The sequence below is a fragment of the Pholis gunnellus genome (genome assembly GCF_910591455.1).
Source record: "Pholis gunnellus genome assembly, chromosome: 8".
Classification (NCBI taxonomy): domain Eukaryota; kingdom Metazoa; phylum Chordata; class Actinopteri; order Perciformes; family Pholidae; genus Pholis; species Pholis gunnellus.
This window is the reverse complement of record NC_136534.1, coordinates 18940057-18961406: the sequence shown is the minus strand read 5'-3', so window position 1 is coordinate 18961406 and position 21350 is coordinate 18940057. Positions and strand designations below refer to the sequence as shown.

General features: G+C 38.2%; 2 protein-coding genes across 3 annotated transcripts; both read right to left on the bottom strand.

Annotated features, from left to right (window-relative positions):
- Nucleotides 1-6742: 6742 nt before the first annotated feature.
- Nucleotides 6743-9616, bottom strand: LOC306699902 (uncharacterized protein). The gene is made up of 5 exons (XM_079164698.1): nt 9546-9616; nt 8866-9123; nt 8031-8324; nt 7667-7942; nt 6743-7560 (listed from the first exon to the last, which is right to left on the bottom strand). The coding sequence occupies exons 1-5, from the start codon at nt 9610-9612 to the stop codon at nt 7469-7471; spliced, it is 987 nt and encodes a 328-aa protein (XP_079020824.1). The 5' UTR covers nt 9613-9616; the 3' UTR covers nt 6743-7468.
- A 1309-nt stretch (nt 9617-10925) lies between these two features.
- On the bottom strand, nt 10926-20834 carry LOC306699901 (cell adhesion molecule CEACAM5-like). Of its 2 annotated transcripts, none has more exons than XM_079164696.1 (10): nt 20737-20834; nt 19602-19922; nt 18639-18911; nt 18044-18310; nt 16816-17088; nt 16390-16638; nt 15965-16073; nt 15195-15250; nt 14589-14629; nt 10926-13619 (listed from the first exon to the last, which is right to left on the bottom strand). In XM_079164696.1, exons 1-10 carry the CDS (start codon nt 20780-20782, stop codon nt 13392-13394), a joined length of 1863 nt encoding a protein of 620 aa, XP_079020822.1. In that variant the 5' UTR covers nt 20783-20834; the 3' UTR covers nt 10926-13391. The 2 variants fall into 2 exon arrangements, with proteins under 2 accessions (XP_079020822.1, XP_079020823.1); XM_079164697.1 differs by having other exon boundaries at nt 13417-13619; nt 14594-14629.
- Nucleotides 20835-21350: the final 516 nt, after the last annotated feature.

Below are 21350 nucleotides of genomic sequence, written 5' to 3'. Positions count from 1 at the left end.
CTGAGATTATTGGCTCTATAGTTTGTCCTCAATAGGAAATTAAACACCTTTGGGTTTTGGACAATCGTTGAACTTGAGTTTTAAAAGATTATAATTTGTAAATTTCACTATTTTCAGGCATTTCATGAACCAAACTTTCAATTGATAAATAACTGTCATAGTAATCAATTATGAAAATATAATAAAGTTGCAGCCAGTTACATCATTGACGTCAGGTCATAATATCATGTTCAAGGCTGATCTGAATTAATGTAGAAGTGTCACCATTTTGAAGGGATAATATACCATTTTCTCTTCTAAACTATGCAGAATGTATTGTCAATCCACAAATTTGATTATTAATCTTCATTATTTTGAAGTGTATCCAAGTCATAAAGACGTTATTCTACAACTTGCCCGGTAATAGGAAGAGGAACTCAACTAATAACAGCAGCGGCAGGAGCATCACATTGACTGCCTGTTGTTCGGATCCTGACAAAGGCTCTGTGGAGACAAACCAAAGTAAGAAACAGAAGGAGAAACATGGACGCCGATGTCACTATACTAACAAACTCACCTGCTATCATGATGTGGGTGGTGATATTGCTGTTCATGTTGGTGTGATTGTTGAAGGCCAGACAGGAATATGGACCGCTTCGGTCCTTACCGACACTGAACAGCTCCAACAATGGACCCGTAGTGTTCACAAGCTCTCCTCTGAAAGCCCACTGAAGCTGAGCTGGAGGATTGGACTGTGCTGAGCAGAGCACGGTCAGATTGGATCCGATGGGAAAGGAAGTCGTGTTCTGTCCATTCACTGTTAGCGCCATGTTATCTGGACCATCTGAGAAAGAGACAAAAAGAGAGGAGACGGCATTTTTGTAGAACTGGTCGATTATAGCAAATGATGATTGAAATGACTCGGTCTTACTCACAGCTGATAGTAAAGTTTACTGCATCACTGGTTCCATTGCTGACGCGATTGAACACGCGACAACTGAACGGTCCCTGGTCATAGCGCGTCACATTAACTATGGTGAGAGTGGAGTTTTCATCAATGAGCTGAACTCTGTCACTGGCTTTAACCTCAGAGCTGCCGTTCATCCAGAGGAAAGAGAGCGAGGATCCAGAGGAGACGGAGCACGTAACGACTGCTGAACTGTTGAACTCCATCAGGTTGGTCTGATTGGTTCTCAGCGTCACATTTGAGATGGGCTCTGTGAGGATGAGACGAGGATCAACATGTTTCAACATACTGTACACCGTGAGGCTTTGTAGTAGGCAAGCATTCGAGGAAAAACATACATACAGATTATACAAATGGATGTTAGTGTTAATGTTTCATAGGCCTACGTTTTGTGGCCACTTTATTAGGAACACCAATACAATCTAATGCAGTCCAATACAACAGCCCTGCCATGATATCTATCTTTATGAAGTCGTCCTGTTTTTGGTGACATTGTGGTAAATGGGTATATTTAATTACATGTTTATTTGTGATATCACAGTTAAAAGTGTGAGGTGTTTCTATTATTTTGTCCTACACAAGGGGGGGGGGGGGGGGGGGGGGGGGGATATTGTTATTTTTCATGCTAAACCACTTTCTAAAAATACTATATTTGTTAAAAGAAACTTTACGATCCTTTCTTAATGACATACATTATTGACCACAGACTTGATAGCTTATTCAGAAGTCATTAATAAAGGATTCTTTCAATATCGTAATGTTAAGAAGAGGGCAATTTTTTTTGTCTGCATACTATGCATCTTTTTCCAAGAGGGTCCTCCTATGTGCTATTAAAAGATAATTACTGATCTATAAAGTATTAAAAAAATGTATTTACCATAAATAAAGTTATCTGTTACAAGCTAAAAAGTGTTTCATTCGAAGGTCATTTAATAACGTATTACTTCATCTGGTGTAACTTTGTATGAACTCTATATTTAAGAGACCCTAATTATGTGAGGTAAAATGTAAAACATGCTACGGCCTTTACATACACAACACGCTGATATAATTCTTATAGTTTGTATCGTATGGGGAGGCAGTGACATGTTGGGAGCTATTGACCCAGCAGAAACAGGCTCCGTGAAACTGAAGGAACGAGAAGACAAAAGGACAAGTCCAAAGGTGAGTGTTGACAGACACAGACACGCACAGAAACTATCCAGAGGACACGACCATGTGAGCAAAAAGGGCAGCAAAACCAAAACACAGGCAGGCTCTCACAGCGTTCGCTGGTTGTCAGTCCAAATATCACGAGGGAGGAACACGAATTCCTTTAAGTCTCTTGTTCTCTTTTCCTCACAACAGGAACCTGTTCCAGTAAGAAGGGTAGTGTAAACAACTCATCAGCACATTTTTCTCTGCCTCTCCCCCTCTACGTGTCTACCTGCACTTGTTCACTGCAGTCAATTGATGTTCACTTTCTAACATGCTTCAGTATGTTTGTTCGTATGTTCTGATTACCTTTAATTCTCGTTTTTTGACAATCTTACTGTTGTCTGTCAGCAATTCTTTATTTGCTCATAAGATTGATGCTTTGCTGTCTCTGTCTACACCACATCTTTTATTACATTTTCTGTGGGCCACTAAAACTGGTTTCTTTGTTGACTGTACATATTCTTCATGTAACTGCCTGTGTCATTCAGGTGGAATACATAATATTTAAAAAAATATCATTTATTTAAAGTGACAGCATCCAAAGCGACATTACTTTGACATTATAATAGCATGACAATCTTTAAAAAACTAATATTTTTTGTGAATGGTTTATGTTGATTAAACGGTAAACAATACAACACCTACATTTTTTGGTGATTTATTTTATAGAGTTTATTTACTCAACAATCCTGAAGTTTATTCAAAGGCTTTTTCAAAGCAATAACCCAATTGAAAGTCAGAAAAGGGGGATGGATATAATGAAGGAAATGCAAATGAATAATATTCAATCTGCACCATATACTAATAAAAATAACAAATCTTTATAATGGAAATAAGTCCCAAAATATCCTACTCATATTACCTTCTGAAATATTACACAAACCAGTACTATTTTAACTTTCTAAAGCTCTGAAGTGAGTTGATTCAACATTGCTGGATTTGATCCTTTCCATGCAGTTCAATAAGGCAGAGAAGACTGTGTTGTGAGTATTTCAGTTTGAAACACTTCTCGTTGCTGCCAACCAGACTCTTACCTTGAATGCCATTTGGGCAGTTTACATTGGGCTGGTTTCTAATGCAATGGTTAGGAGAGGCTACAGAGCTTCTAAATTGTTGAACTATTGAATGCAGTTATTGAACAAAGCCATTCGTTTAGTCTCACCGAAAACAGTGATGGAAGCATTGGCCTTCAGCCGGGGCTCACTGCTCTGCACTGCGTAGACTCCCGAGTCAGCCACCGTGACGGAGCTCAGGGTGAGAGCTCCAGTGAGGACGTTGACCGACGCCCTGCCCCTGTGACTGGGGAAGACTGTCTGCTGGTCCCCCAGCCAGGTGAGGATGAGGGACGCTCCCACTGCCCAGCTTCCACTCCCCAGAGTCGTCGAAGGAGACAGAGACAGCGTCACGGAGTCCCCAACTTCAGCAGGGTTGATGGAGGGCTGGACCTCCACAGCACCAGAGGCCAGAACACCTGAAGAAGAGAACATTTGTTACTAACTGTTATATCAATTACACCTTGCAGTATAGTTAAGTATGAAAGACACTACCTTGTATTAAAGCCAGCAATGCAATAGCCAGGGTTCCTTCACTTATCTTCTCCATTTTGGGTCGATGGTCTGAGGAAGTCTTCACTATTTCTCTTCTATTATACTTGTACATGCGTCCAGCCCCCTACCCACAAATACCTAAAGCATCAACCCCAGTTCTTATCTGCAGACGGCTTCTGGTTTTTTGGTGTTTACTCTTGTCAAACTTACAAAGGGTGCATTGCGCTTTCCGCTTACTATCTTTAGTAAGTTCTGTCAATGGCTAATGAGCAAAATGACAAATTATGACAGAAGGTATGTGAGGCAGGATTAGGGGGTGCGGTTGTGGGTAGTTATCCATTTGTATTCATTAGTTTTTTGTTGTTTTTGGACAAATACATTTTCTTTGTGGGAGGATTATGCTATATTTCTCCCCATCAGTCTATCTCTGCCCTGACCCTCATTGGATAAGTGTTAGTTTTTGGGGAGGTTTTTTTTATCTTCTTCCCACCCCCCTGAAGTTTCGGTGTACCCATATGTCACTCTCAGCTCAGTTTTTTTTCCTGTATGTCAAAGACAAAGACTTTGCTTCGATTCCACTCATGTTTTCAGCAGCTTTACACTCGTAATGAAAACACCTGCAGCAGCTTTGTGGAGAACATGTTTGCTGATAATGTCCATCTGTTGTCCTCTGTGTACTCAGTGTTCTGAATCTTGCAAGCAGCGATACGTCAACAACCATCTAGTTTTCATTTATGAGAGAGACCATACACTGGATTATATGACCGACCAGCTGATAAATTTGTATTTTCACAATCAGTGCACGTCTCTCTTTCAGTCATTAAGAAGTGCTGTCTTTTCTCTCATTACACATTGAGTAGGCAAACCATTATGACTTTCACAATACCACTCAGTAAACACCTGTGGCATTATTTGAGCTGCGGCGGTGCAAAGTTCAGTATCTGAGCACACCTGTGTTGTGTAGCAGACACACAAGAGATGAGATTGATGACTGGTCAACAGTATTTGTCGAGCATCAATTTGAGTAGGAGCAGCAGCATTGAAAGGATAGATTCTAATTATTTAACTGAACGGTACATATGTATAGTAGTATTTATTACTTGTCTTTTTAGATGAATAGGCTGTTGCATTTAAGTTTGACACATGGTGTTGTCTGCTTGGCAGAATTTCTTAAAAAACAAACAAATTACGTTTACATTCATCCTCACTGAAACACAGTGTGCGTCTCCTTGAGATTTAACAGATCTACCAAGTTCTAACAAGTTACTGAAGTAAAAGTACATAAATAAACTATAAGTACCAAAGTAAAGGTACTCACTTTGGCCAATTTCAGGAATATTACAGGAATATAATTCAAGCTGTATCATCTATAAACACCTCTAATGTTGATAGAAAAGGGGGGACTAATTTCAATACTTTATAAACTACTAGGTATGATTTATTAGTTGATTTTATGTTTATATTACATGTTTATTAATAACCAGAGTCTGAAAAGTAACTAGTAACTATAGCTGTTAAATAATTGGAGTGAAAAGTATAATATTTGGAGCAACATAAAGTGTTTAGTGTGCAAAATAGAACTTAATTTTTCCACCACTGGTCAGGGTATTATTACGTTTCATGTAGTCCGAACTGCCTGAGCAGCATTTCCACACATCCAAAGATTATAGTTTGAATAACGCTTCCATGTTAATTTCCTTCATTACTGACCTCAAGTTAGTGTGAGAGGTCGTTTTTTCTGAGACCGTATACAGAAAAAAAACGTCATCATTCCACAGAATGCTCCGGATAACATCTGACTCAGTTTCTGCCCTGAAGTGATGCTTAATGCCCTCATGTCCTGGCTTTGTAATCCAACACCCGGACCAGAGGAAACACATTTACAAAAAAGAGAGCAGAATCAAGAAAGGTGTGGTGAATGCTCGGGCGGCATGACTAATCAGAATCCACATTTGTTTGTTGTTAATCCTTTCAGATTGAATTATTGTTTATGGGAAACTTAGAAGTGTAAGATTACCTGCCTAGTTATGATTTCCATGTCATTTTGTATAATTGGAGTCATTTCTATAATTACGACACAAGTATTTATTATGTTGGTTTGCTGATGGATTGATGCCCAATCACCTTGAGTGACTCTTGGTATTCACATTAAGGAACACAATGGAAAGATGCCTTTGCACATCATATTATCATTGTATTATAATTGTACAGTTTTACTGTATCAACTAAGAAAAATAAACTAAAGCTTAAAATAGTAAATAATAAAATAAATAGCTCAATACGGACTTTATTTTGTTGTTTGTTATGTCACTGAGAGCACAGCACCACTTTTTGGAAAGCAAACAGCAGTCCATGACTAAAACTGAAAAATGAGCAAAGTAAAGAAAACACAAGAAAAGGCCTAGAAAAGAAAAGAAAAGAAAACTTTGATGAACACAGTGTCAGTAACAGATCAAGCAAGTCAGTTTTGGGGGGTTTATTATAACATACGCCTTGTAAATAATGCCCTTGTATTTGTTTGTACCACCACCATTTTCAAAACAAACGCAGAGTTTCAACTGAAACTTGAACGGAGGCCACTTCTCCAATCCAACTAAACCACAGGGCCAAAATAATTTGCAACAGGTGAGACAACATCCTGAGAAAAAAAGACAAAAGAACAAAAAGGACGGATAATATAAAATGGAAAAGCAAAATACACAAGAGGCCTCTGTCTCCCTCATCTGTTAGTTGTGATTGATTATCTTATCTGTCTTATTTGTTCAGTTTAAGGGAGGTTAAAAATGACTTTCTTGAGTCACTAACCTCGTGTATTTCAACACATCACTATAAAGGAGTCGGTTATTTTTTCGACAGAAATTGACTTCACAAAAACCTCTTTTCAGCATGCGTGTGAATCAGTAACACATCCAGGTCAGAGGTCAACTTCAAGTCAAACTCTGCGTTCCTATATCCATACTACTGTGCTATTAATTATATCAGGAACATATTTAGTTGACATGTCCTAATACATAGTATGTCAAATACAGTGTGCCCAAAACCCGTAGTATGACCCAGTGTGTGCACACTGCATGCAACAGTACGTACTTTGTAAGAGCAGCTGCAGTACACTGAAGTAAAAAATGTTCAGAATTGCAAAAGGATTTGATGACAGCTGATTGCTGAATCCCAGAGTCTCAGTAAAAGTCATACAAATTACAACTGTGAGCAACTATGTCACTGTAGCTTCCAAAAAAAACTGATTCTGTATGTGTATACGATGGGTAAAAATGGAAAACCCAATTACACTGCAGTAAAAGAAAATCCTAAATAACACCATAACTTTGACCTGAATTTAAATGAACTCAGAAGTCATTTATCAGATAGGCTTCATTGTCAAACGTAACCAGGTGAAAACAACAGAGAATGTATTTTCTCTATTATTGCAGTCCTGCTGTTCTCACACATTTCGGACGCTGCTGCTAACGGTGAGAAACATAGATACTAGTCTTTTGTAAAGGAAATATACTGTTGAGCTATTTTAATTTTGGGGTTTGTATGGATATTTTACATTTTTTAACATTTCCTAAAAGTTATTCTATTTTACTTCATTTTGCTTCCATGGCTTCATAAACATATTTGTTCGTATTAGGAGGATTTATGGTATACAATAATTGATGAACAACTACATTTGGTGTGTTAAAATGGGTGAACCAGTGTATTTTAACATGAAAAGCTTAAAAGATAAAAGGCAAAGAAAAACATTCCCAAAAGTGCAAATAAATACACTCAATAAAGCTTAAAAAGCTAAAAGCAGCAGCAGTCCCAGGCTGACGATTATTGAAGGAAGTCCGTTTAGCTGCACCGCCTCTGATCCAGAGAGAGGAATACCTGTGTGAGTGTGAAGATGACAAATCAAGTCATTAAACTGGATTGAACATGTAACTTGACGCTGATGTGATAGCAGACACAGGAGCAAGTAGAGAGTTGTCCATACCTAAAACTTCTACCAACTTGGTGGCCTCAGCAGAGCGTCCAACTGCTGCATTTTCTGCAACACAGGTGAAGTTTTGGGAAGTACCCGGTATGGAAGGGGTCCACTTGAGCTCATTTTCATGGACTGAAAAGTAGGTTCCAATGGGGAAACCCTGCCTGAACGGCCATCTGACAGTACAGTCCACATTTAAGGTACAGCTCGTCAGGCAGGTGAATGTACTCAATATGCCAGGAAACACGGTGTCAGGTCCGCTGATGCTGACGTTCCAAGGATCAACTATACAAAACAAAAGAAAGTTCACTCCAGTATGTGAATAATACTGTAATAAATACTTTGAATTATTCGTCACTCAATGACCACTTACAGCTGAGTAGGTAGCCCAGGCTGAAAACTCTTGTCTGTTGAAACGTCGCCGCAGAAGTCTCACACATGTAGAATCCAGCATCAGAAGGAAGCGGTGAGTCAAAGTGAAGTGTGAGGTTGTTTTGCAGCAGCTGCATATTTTCACGCAGGCTCACCTTCTGTCCATCTTTGTGCCAGACCACCTGGTTCACCAGCTGCGAAGGGTCACCTGCTGGAGCACCGTGGCAGACCAGATCCAGGGGCTGGTTGAGAGATGGGACAGTGTTCGGTGGACTGATTTGCACGGACACTTGATCTGTAACAGGGGATTTTAAAATCATGAACAAAAGAAGAAGTACACACATCAGAGATAATGCATGTCAGTTGTGTGTCACTTAAACTCTGTATGTTGTGCGTATAATAATGAAGTCATTGTTTTGAAGGTACAATATACGGGATTCAGAGCATTGATATAGCAGCAAACAACTATTTGCTATGAAAAGATCTGGAGGAGTTATGTCTACCTGAGCAGAGAATTAAGTTGTTCTTCCTCTGCGTGTGGCAGCCGCACGTGCTCTTAGTGCATCTTTTGTTGAGAGGCAATAGAAATGCTCCCAATTTTGTATATAGTACCTTTAAAATATCCAAGCAAAAGTACTTGTTCTGCATAAAAATTGACCCTGCGACTGACAAATTATTATAAAACATTATTAGATTGCAAATACAGATGCATCAATGTGGAAGTAGCCTGTCAAGGTGGAGCTAATTTGAACTACTTTATATATTTTTAGGTAAAGTATTAATAGTTATTTTCCACCTCGGCACACCTGATACAGTGATAAACGTGCTTTACTTACTCTTAATTTCTACAATGGAGGTAATACCGCTGGAGACTCCCGTTTCCGGATTGAGCACATTGCATTGTAAATCTATTATGTTGTCCAGTCCATTTGGTGTCCAGGTGAATTTGCTCCCGTTGACCGTGCGGCCCATAAAGGACCAGGTGTAGATGCAGTTTGGTTGGCATGAAGAGGAACAGGTGAAAGTGGTACTGAAACCAGCTGTGACCTGACCGGTCCAGGAAATCTGCTCCCAGGCCTCCAAACCTGGTGCACCTGAGGAGAGCAGGAGTCAGTATCAGACGATGATGATGTAATATTAAGTTCTTATTTCCTATCAATTACAGTATGTTCTTAATATAAGTAAATGGCCATTTCAGAGGCCTTGCTAAAAAAAAATTAGATATATACTGTATATTCTTGTGAAGACCACCTCAGAAAAGATAAGTCATATTTAAAATCATAGCAGTGAGTCAAGGCTAGTCTAAACTTTAAACACCTTACACCGTCGGAAACATGAAGAGCAGATTCAGTGCAGAATAAAAAATTAAACAAATGTTTAATTTTTTTATCCTCCGAAACATCACCAGCTTTCTCAATATCACAAACTGTCTAAACACTCATATATATGGTTTTTAAATCAGAACCTGGAGAAGCTACTGTTTATCGAAATCTGCCAGTAAATGAAGTGCTCTTACCCATCAGTGCCACCAGCAAAACATAGTGAAGACCCCTCCAGTAGCATATCATAGTAATGTTTCTCATGGCAGACTCCTGTGTGTGTTTGAAAAAAAGAACTACGGAGTCTCCTTTTTTATATCACTAAAGCGTTGCTCATTTCAGTCACACCCAGCATCTTGCTCAACATCAGAATTTACTTGATAACGAAATCTTTTAGCAAAGGAAATGTCCCTAAACTATGACAGGACATCTGCAATTACAGTACAAAGGTTCAGTTAGCTTTTGTGACTTTTGTAAATTGTGGGATGATGTGACCTTTTTCTTTTTTATTCCGTGAATATGGATTCGTCTAAATCTGAAGAAAACTGTGACAAGACAAGTAGAAACAGATGTGTTGAAATCGCTGTTGTCCTGGACAGTTATGTCAGAGCTTTGTATCAAACAGTAGATGGCATTGTTTCACCAGAGTTTGTCATTACTTGTGGTTCCCTCCTCTTTTAAGCCTTTATATAAAGTACAGTACATGACCTGAATTGTTTTTTTTTTACTGCAGCAGTCTCTCAGCAGGCCAAGAAATTGGTGCCAATATAATAATAAAGCAGCTTTACAGTGTAGGATCTGTTCATCAAATATAAAACATGTGATTTCTCTGATCACTGCATTGCATTATCTGCATTATTTAGCCTGAGGGAGGTGAAAACAGTCCTGTCATTACAACATTTATTTTAGTAATGATGAGTTTTTTTACATTAAAGTTCATTACCACTCATCATAGATGACTCGTCCAACTAAACACCGTCTGTGTACAAAGAGGTGGGGCTTTTCTGGTGACAAGCTTTCAACAGCAAAACAGTGTAAACATTGGTGTGTGAAAACTGTTTACTGTTTCTCAAGTCTGAAGTTTATTAAGTTTTGTATTGATTAAGAGATTTAAGAGCACAAAGGAGAATACAGTCATTCATTCATGGCTTTCACTCTTTCACATCCGTGCTGCACTTTTAATGCACTGTTCTTTGAGTAGATTGCATTGCTGTGGTGAGGTTATTATTCATACTTAACTTTGAATTTATTGCAGTAATTAAACCGATTACACAATGATTTCTTGATAAACTGATTACTCTGTGCTCAGTAAAATCATTTCAGATTTTCACTGCACTGAATTTCCCTTCAACATTAATGATCCACTATTGACCTTAGGCATTGTAAATAACAGACAACCACAAGCTATTGTGGCTGTCTGTTATTTGCCTGTTATATTTATAGAATGTACCTTGAACTTTGCAAATGTGAAAACAAAGACAATTGTAGAATCAGACTCGGTGTATTCAATGTGATGTGTTTGGATTTTCATGTGCAAAGTCGGCAAAAGCACAAAGGTCACACATGCTTCACAAATGTCAAAAATAAAATAGTTTAATCATCTGAATGAGCAATGACATTATTACAAATACAACCTGAGTCACAATCACTGCATTCTATCTTTGGTCAAACGTTAATCACATGTTCAGTTTGGTGTGGCATTAAATTAAATGGCATTCAATGACAAAGTCAAAATTAAAGTTAGGTTGAACAAAAACATATATGATAATAAGAGTGGACAGAGGATTCTGCTCGACAAATCATGATACACAATTCACTATGAAACAAGAATGAGAATTAAACATACCAAAGCTTTAATATTAGTTTAAGGTGTTTAGTATGGTAGCCAGAGTCAATTCATTTGAAAAAGCAAAACCCCAAACAATAAAACACCTGGATTCAAAAAGCCCTGTCAGGGCACATTATTAACACACAGTTAACAGAGAGTCTGAAAATTAAACAAAAGCCATAAAAACAACCCTTTAATTCAAAAACTACAACCTTTTAAGCTGTAAATTAACAGGTGATTTTGGTCAGCTTCAACTTTGTTTTTTTTACCCATTAAACGATGCGTATAATCCATTAAAAATACCATGATATATTACAATCCATTCATTTGTCCACCAATTATCTCAATAATCTAAATTGTATCATTATTAAAGGGTAAATTGATTGACTTTCAAAGTAAAAAATAAAAGTGGGATTCCGTTTGACATTGATTAAAGTGTGGGAGACGTTTAGTTTGCAAAACAATACTTCATTACAATGCAGGTGAAATCAACCATGCGTGTAGCTCACATGGAGTTTGAGCTTTACTGATGAGTAACTAATGAGGGAGGGGAAACTCCCATTCACTCATTAGCTCAGGTTGGGGGACTTCACTCTCTTCATCTAAAAAAATGGTGCAACTAAAACAGAACTTGTGTATATAATGTCTGATGGCATTGATCTGGCTGTTAATGTGAAGCCAGGCTGAAGACAAATGACTTTCTGCCTTCATCCGAAGCCAAATACACATTTACAACTGAGAAAGACACTTGTCATACTTGTAATTTCATGCATTTGTTGTGTTAACGGATACAATTTATCTTACTCTGCAACTATAATCACTATTTCTATACTAAATCTATTAAATAACAATGTGAAAACAATGTGTAAGGGGTTGCTCCTGATGAAGCTACAGAGAACAATCACCTGAATCTGCTGCTCCCCTCGGGTTTATGGATCTTTATAGTGAGTTACAGCTCGTTGTTTAACTGTCCGACCTGAATCTCACTGCTCTCATAGTGTCATGTTTTCAACGGGTTTGGATTTACTTATTAGTTTAGTTTGTTTCCAATCTAAAGGTGGCACTCATGACTTAGTTCTTGCTGATGGCCTTACCATCTCCAATACTATCATAATTCAGACATAACTACTTAACCTCAAAGTGAACCCCATCACACAGTGTGTTCGGCCTTATTGACAAATGAAACCCCTCTGTGTGCAAACATACTGCATTTAATGCCTTAGAATAAAGATACAATCAACAACTTGTAATGTGGGATTTACAAATGTCTTCATAAAAGTAAAGTTTTGTACAGGATTGAGAAGTCACACCGTGTCAAGTGTATGCAGATATGTATATTAACTTCTGCTTCTTTCTTGCAATGTTTCACTTCTTTGAATTACTTCCCTGTTGGCTTGAGGCCTTTGAGGGCGATATACTAAGAGATAATGCACCATATAATTTTATCACATAGGAATTTTTACTGACATGTACCGTAAACATGATCTGGATTACTCTGATGATCACTTGCGGGAAAAGTTTCCAATAGCCTTTTATAGGGCCCTCAAGACTTAAGGTCATTAGCGTAGGGGTAGCATTTTGGATTATTGTGAGATAAGAAAGTTAAACTTTATCACTATGGAATTAAATTATAAAGATGTATTTATCTATTGATCTTTCAACTGTTCCTTTGGACCAGCGTAAATCTTTCCACCATGGCAAGGTCATTATAGTTCACTATTGTACTATCAAATGAACACGTTTGGGGTGTGTCCATAACCTGACAGATACCACTGGTAGGTAAATTAGATATTGTTAAATAACCAATATGTTTTGTTTTTGTAAGATGCTAAATAAATATGAAAACAAATCCATAACTCATAAACTGGAATCTAAACTGGAATCACACATGTGGAGTCAAACATGACACAAAGCCAGTGTCAAACATTATGCTCAAGCTCAGAGATTTGTACTTTGCATTGACTGTACATATAAAAACACAGAAAGCTATTATGTGGTAAGCTTATAGGCCAACATTGTGCCGCCTGACCTCAGTCATGGCAACAACCGAGATGGAGGTGGATTATTAACCACTGCTAAAGTGCTTTGACACAAGTCAACATTAGTCCTCTATAAAAAAGGAACTGAGAGGGAAGTGCAGGTTTCTCTGACCACATGTCAGCTGCTTCTCTCCTCCAGTCTAACCTTACCATATAATCCATCACATCCAGTGCGGTCATTTCTTGTGAACTTGTGCGTAAACTTCTGTGGCATTAGAACGAGGCTGAGGAGCTGGCCTCTTTATTCGCTGCTGGTGAGCCTCATAGGTAGGAGGGGAGGGAGCTGCAGGAGGATTGTTGTTCACTACGATCTGGGCATATTCTGATGAGTTACTTTGTAACCCTAGGTGCACTGTCCCACCGTCTTTCTTCTGGAAAATACTGATATCTGCATAGTTCAACTCCTACAAACGACAAAGCCAGGGAGAAAATATGAGATTACATTTACTGTTATCTATTTAACAGCTAGATGAAATACTAGCTGTTAAATGGATATCTGACTAATATTGTCCAAAACAAGCATAAACAATAAAAGCTGCATCAAACTGCTGATGTTAAGACACATACACACTTCCACTCCATTTTGTCAACTGAATATCTACTTCCTGGTTCATAGTCTGATGTTGGACGCTGTGGTAAACACAGATCCCAGATGAGTGTGATAGAAGCCTCTTTTGAATCAACATAAACAAGCCAGAACACAAACTGTCCACATACAGTATATACATATCACAGAAAAATAATCTCATATTTTAAGACTTTGCACATCACTTGAAACTCACCATTCTATATGATTATCTACTATTTCTGTGTGTGATAAAATAATTTGTTTTCATCAAAACCATGTATGTGGACCATCAAGACTTGTGACAGTATTTGACAGTATGTGTCCTGACTTATTTATTCCTTCAGAAATTAATTTTTTTTGTTTCACTGATGTCTCATTACTTGTATCAAACAAAAGTACAATGAAGATTTTTCCATAATTATTTGTATTCACATACATGTAAGAAAGGTTATACTACAATTTGTCTGAGCAATATGGGGTTACAGTTTGGTGGCATTGAGTTTGACATGTAAACTCATTCCCAGATAACCTGCGTAACCTAAGGCCTGTACTACAAAGCAGGATTTGGGGTTAGCGAGGAAACCTCACAGCGGGTTTTCAGTCCTACGACGGTGGTTCACGTCTTACTTCACTTATAGTTCTGTACCGAAGTGATCCCCACTGTCATAGGACCGCTTAGCGGGATTGCAATGTTAGGGCTAGTTAAGCCAGATAATTCAAAGATACTCCGGGTATGTTGGATTCGCTTTGAAGTACAGGCCTCAGGTTTATATCAGTAATCTTTTTTTCACTGGTTGACTTGTACCTGACCTCCTGTGTATGCTTTGTTGTCCTGGCCTTCAGCTCCTTTAAAATATAAGAAATAAACAATGTTTAGGATAATTTATAGGCATACTATGCATTTAAAGTCACATTTAAAGACCCCTCCCTCCCCACGGCTCAGCGACACCAGAAGCTCACGCCCCCTGACCTCGGTCGCCAGAAGCAGGTTTACCACCTGCAGCATCACATACGGGGTCCACTCTTGTTTTGGAATGAGCTTGAATGCCACCTTTCTTTATCGGTGTTTTATCGATGCTGTGTCTGCTTCTTCTTAGATGTGTGATTGCGCATGTGTAGGGGCTGCACACCCAGTGCCCAAAGGTTGACGCCCAGAAACGTGCCAATGGCAAAACAGGAAGAAAATAAGAAAATACAGACAGAAGGCCGGGTCTCTGCAGATACAGACACCGCTACACACTTCTATTGGGTCATAAGTGATGATTGAGAGAGATTCATTTTGTTCGAGTCTTGCATTGTTTTTGTTTTTTTGGGAGGGGGGATTCTGCATAGTATAACTTTAATGAAGGGAGTAAATAATGCTATATAAAGTCATATAAAATACACACACACACACACACAATACACATACCTCTTCCTGTGGTAGGGTTTCTTTTAGGAGTAGTAGAGAGTTTACTTGTCCGTTTTCTGTTGAGAGAGGAAATGAATCATTATTATGTAAATAAGACATTAGACCAGCATTATATGTCATTTTGCCACGAAAAAATATTATATTGACATTATTTGGTTCAAATCAAATATATCTATTCATTGGAAATAACATGTAGGAAAACGTAGTTCTTTCACGATGAGATTTTAGTCCAAAATGTACTTTTTAGGAGTAATTTACAAATAATGATTTTTCGTTTTTACCGGCGAACATTTCAAAAACTTTTAAACAGATTTATGTACTTAAAGAGTTTCGAAACCCTGATGACAAAGTTTTAACTCCTGGGGAGCCACATAATCCATCACAGGTTAATATTTATACCTGACAAGAACAAAATGCTAAACTATGAAGTTGTACAGTGCCAAGGTGAAGTCAGGCTTAGCATTTACTATATGGAAAATGTATAACAAAAGCAGCACATAGGCAAGTGACCCTTTGTTGAACATCAACCTTTTGTAGGTTGAGTAAACAAAGTATACGGTCTCAATGTCTACCTGAATCTAGTTCCACATTTTCTCTTCCTTTGCCAAGTACTGACTCTCCTGTCATTGCAGATCCTGCCTGGTCTTTGAGTCGTGCTTTTGGGTCCTAACTTGATAATGCTGAGCAGTCACCTTACCATAATTATGATAGATTCTTATTAATAAAAAAAAAGTCTCTCTGGTAATATCTTAAAGCTCTTTTCCACTTACTTTTTGTTATACATGTAGTACCCTCCTCCACCAACTACTACACAGACTAAAACTGCGATTACTATTCCAACGATGGCACCAGTCGGAAATGGTTTAGGTCCTGGTGGTGCTGGGCAGGCAGAAATACAACAGGGAATAAGAACATCATTTTTACACCATTATGTATACAGAAACCACAGTAACTGTCTTATCGTCTCATTACGCCCGTGGATACAAAGCATACAACCACTTCTCCCTTTATGTGATTTCCCAGTTGGCCAGTTACAAATACTGGTTTGTTTTACGTTAAGAGTAAGGCCTTCACAACTGCAAGAAACATCTTTAGGAAGCCTGCCACTCTTCAGATTATCAGACGTATAACACTGTGTGCTGAATTCAATATTCAAGACAATCAACAAAATCTGTAATCAACACCATGTTGGTACCTGTTACAGACAATCCATGGACCGCTGATGATGCTCTCCCAGTTATGTTATTCATCACTTCACAGATGTAGTCACCACTATCAGAATAATCAGTGTTGTCTTTTGTAAAAACAGCAGAATTGTGTATCTTTGTCCCGTTCAGTTTCCAGGTGTAAATAGCAGGTTCGGCCTCAGCAATGCAGTTTAATGTCAAGGTCTTTTCCAAATGTATCTCACTTGGACCACTGATTTGAACATGTTCTGGTCCATCTGAAAAAACAGATATTTGTAAAAGCTCTTAAAGCAGCATAGATTATAAAGAATATAACACTTATTCAATAATTGATTTAAAAATCTTGTGTTACAGACCTACAAACTAAAATATTTCAACACTGTTATTTAAGGCAGTCATCATTTTGAACAGTAATTGTATAGTTTGTTACCTACAGATAACAACCATGGTGTATGTAGCGTCATCGTGGCTGAGGGGGTTGCTGACTTTACACAAATAATCTCCAGTGTCTTTTTTACTTAGACTGTTAAAAGACAGCACTCTGTTGTTGTCATAAAGTGCCATGTTGTTATCCGGAGTCAGATTTAAGCCACCCTTCATCCACTCTCTGGTAAACACAGAGCCAGCGGCATCACAGGATAAGTTGAAAGAGTTCCCTTCAATCAACGAGTTTGTTTTCGGTGTGATAGAAGCACCTGATATTCTCTCTGTTGGGCAAAAGATGTGTGAAAAATACGAGAACAGGAACAAAAGTAACTGTTACTGTGAATTGACGGAGTAAATCAATTTAAAGGAACTTGCTAGATGCAGACATAACTACTGATCCCTTAATCAGGTACAGTATATAACATGCCAAGTGTCAGACTGTCCATACTCAGAGACTGTAATCTATACTTTAGAAAAATCATCCATTTGAGTGCAACATACCATTGATTTTTTAGAACCATAGTGTGTCACTTCACATGTTGAATAATGGAGAAGCACCAGATTTTTTAACAATTGATGCAAAACAGTGGACAGATGCAGTTTGACCAAATGTCATTGTTTCAATGTTTTGACCACAAATCTCTATATACTGTAGCATGTCATCCATAAACACAACACTGACACATTATCAGTGTTTAAGTTGGTATAGCAAACATTTAGGTTCGACATGCAGAACATACAGAGCAACATTTGGAGTTGTGTTTCTGTCCACCTGGTCAATGTAAGTCCAATATTCACTCTCCTTTTACCTTTGCTTTTTTTCTCCACCAACTCCTGAGGGAAAAATGTCGCTTTAGCTGCGGAATGATCTACTATGTTCACCAGCTAATATCTAACACGGTCTGTCAGCTGTCAGGTGTAGGGCAGTTAGTGTACAGTTGATATTGCAGAAAAGGATTCCATAAAAGTGAACCAAAAATGTCAAGCTTCAAAACAATGAAAAAATAAAAGATACTATCTATATAGGTTGATAGAGCATTGATTATAGAATCCTGCAGTAAAAGTTGCTAATCCAGCATTTGCAACAACGGTCTACACTGCAAAGCTACCCAATAAAAAGGAAGACGGACTTCTCAAAAATAGTCTAAAAGAAAGCTTCATCTGATAACATCACAGGTACATCCCTTCATTTTTTAATCCATATTTCTTTGAACAAAACATTTCATTGGAACTTACTCAGTACAGAGACGGCTGCAGGCTGAGATTTTATAGATCTCAGAGTTTTTAGGTTATAGGCTTGACAGCTGTAGTTCCCACTCTTACTCTCCTGAATGTTCATCAGACTGAGCTCTGGTCCAGTATCAGACAGCGGAACTCCATTCAGAAGCCATATAAATAGGGCAACAGGTCTGGAGTCAGCTGAACAGGACAGGATGATGTTTGATCCTTCCTCATAGTATTCTTGTGACGGAGATATTTTCAGAATAATATTTTCTGGCCCATCTGCATGTAGGGGAAAACCACAGCAAAAATATAGTATACACAACTGCATTATCATATATCAAGTCACCAGAAATGTAACAGAACAAGCCTGCAATGAACTATTTCTAAATGAAACCGTCTGTACAATAGTTTTGTTGGCATTGTGCTGTAGTTTGATTGATTCCATAAGGTTGAAAAATATGTTTCTAATACTTTGGACAATACAATGTTGACAAAATACACAACACAAAGCCACTCCTCACTAAACTGTTATAATCTAAACTTTCTATCTCTGTTTGCATCCAGATGTTGTCAGATACAGAACTGAGCATGTAGGTTAGTAACTCACAGCTGATGAGGAGGTTTATTAGACCACTTGTGGCACTGCTGGCAGGGTTGGACACATTACACCTGAATGGTCCCTGGTCGTAGCGCGTCACATTAATAGTGACATTGGCGCCTCCATCAGTGAGCTGAACTCTGTCACTGGCTGTAACCTCAGAGCTGCCGTTGAACCAGCGGAAAGAGGGAGTGGACCCAGAGGAGGAGCAGGACAGACGGACAGAGCCGTCCTCCAGTAAGTCTGTGCTGCTGGCAGTTGTCATGACATCGGACACTCGCACTGTGGATGAAAAATAAAATGATTTTGCATTGGCCACCACATAAAGGTACCGTAGAAGGAAACATTGAGAATGAATCTGTAATATTATAATGAGATGTTGAGTGGCTGCACATTCAAGTACTGACATTAAATGAACTCAGAGGTATTTTAGGTGGTTGTTCTTTCGAATACATTTTCAATATCATGTGGTCCAATTTATCATCCTATGACCTTAACACAGTATGACCAGTAAACGTCCCTCAATGTCTTGCTGATTGTCTCAACAAGAGCTACATATGAAAAGCAAATTAAGGCAGGACAGTTGTGCAGGAATTCATTTGAATAAACAGGAGTCATAGCTGTATGACTTATAGACTTTAAATTTCATTATGAGTGAGAAAACATCCCCAAATTTGGATCGAGAAGCAAATTGAGCATAAAAGTTCATTCTTGACCGTAAAAACAGTGGTTTTACAAAAAAAGAAATGTTATTTAAAGTAGAATTAATTGCTTTTTCCTTGCTTGTTTTGTCTTGGTATCAAATCATTATCATGTCATTATGTAATAACAATCTGAATTCTGTTTTAGCAGGTATGTTTTGAACCTTTTTATAGATCAAATTTCAAACCACTCGACACCTAAACACTTTTTATTCATCAATCATGTGTCATGCATAGTCTACACTAAGACTTGAAATTGAAATTTGCCCACCATGTATGGCCAGTCTTGTGATCCCTTCCTTCGGTCGTTCTCCAACTATACCAATGGCAACTTTGTATTCTCCACTGTCATTGTGAGCCAGATTCCTGAGCTCCAGAGATCCAGTATATATGAAGAGGGTGATCCTGCCTTCGTACTCTGGTTCAGTGAAGTTGTTAAAATTGAAAAATATAATATTTCTATCACCAAATGTCCATTCCACCGATTGAAATGGTGTTTCTGATGGAGTCAGTGTTGTGGTGAACATCACTGTCTCTCCAACAGCTGCATTCACAGTAGCGTCTGGCAACACACCATCTCCTTTGGTCAAACCTGGAGGAGACATTTACAGGTCTGAGAGGAACTACGATAAATTGTGGAGATTGAAAAATTGGCATAATCCGAAAGGAAAAACCCCAAAACAATTGTTTCCATAATATATTAGTATAGTATCGTAGTCTATCTATTGAAAACAAACAAGCAATGAGAGGCGACTGTAGCTAAGTGGAGAGCAGGGCCGTCCTTCAATCAGTGGGTTAGCGGTTTGATCACCAGCTCCGCTAGTCGCATATCGATGTGTCCTTGAGCAAGTCACTTAACCCCTAACTTGCTCCGGTATATCTGTGCCTACGGTGTATGAATGTGATATAATCTGAATTGTAAAGCGTCTGCTAAATGACTGTAATGTAATGAAGTTACAGTGGTTGGTTTCAATCCTCAGTTTGATTTTAATTATATGACATTTTTAGACCACATTATGGAACTGAAGTCAAACAAAGGGAACTATTTAGCGAGACTAGTGGGTTGATTATCAATCAGAACAGCCAGTATAATATTAGGCATTTTAATCTATCATACACTTTCCAATAAAGCTACACTTTTTTATCTAATTTTTATTTATAATCATATTTCCTAGAGCACAGAGACAACTATAAAAACAATATTTGTCACAGCAATTAAGTTCCTTTTAGTAGTTATGCGTATGGTCTGCTGTCCATGCTGCGATCGATAAAAGCATGACAGCAGACCTCAAGATCAGGGCACCAACAACATCAACTCAACAATCCAACGATTTACAAAGTTTAGAAAATGCATTTTGAACACTGACAGCAGAAGACAATGAAACTTTTAAAATAAAGAGTCTTACCTGTGAAAGTCACAGCGACTGCACAAAGTAAAGGAAAGATATCCATTGATCGACCTCTGTGAGATAGAATCAGCTGAGGGAAATGTCACTCATCAAACTTTGACTGTCGTAATGAATGAGCGCCTCCGGCAGCTCTAATTATACGAGTCAGTCAACGCTACGTGTTGAGTTACAAAGTGTCTGCATAATGAGATAAACACACCAAGCTGCAGTCATGACCCAAAGCTGCTAGACGTCACCCTCTAGTGGTGACAATGTGTTTTTAAATTGACAAACTGAAGTGAAATGAGGAGACGTGAATACTACTGTTTATTTAATAGTATAATTCATATATACTAATAATTCATTAAACTATTAATACATGAATACTCAGTTTGTGTCAACAATAATATTACACGTGCTGTCTGTCAGACAGGGTGGAATAAGACAACTTTTAAGTAACTAAAGGAGAAATTAAAAACAAAATGTTAAGGAGCAGCAGGCATCATTAAATACATGCATGAATGTTTGAATCATTGTGAGACATCATGAACAGACAAACCTAGTTTCTCCAGATTAATTCAGCTTTTATGACCTTTTTCTTTCCTTTTTGTTATCTGCTTGTGCTTTATGTT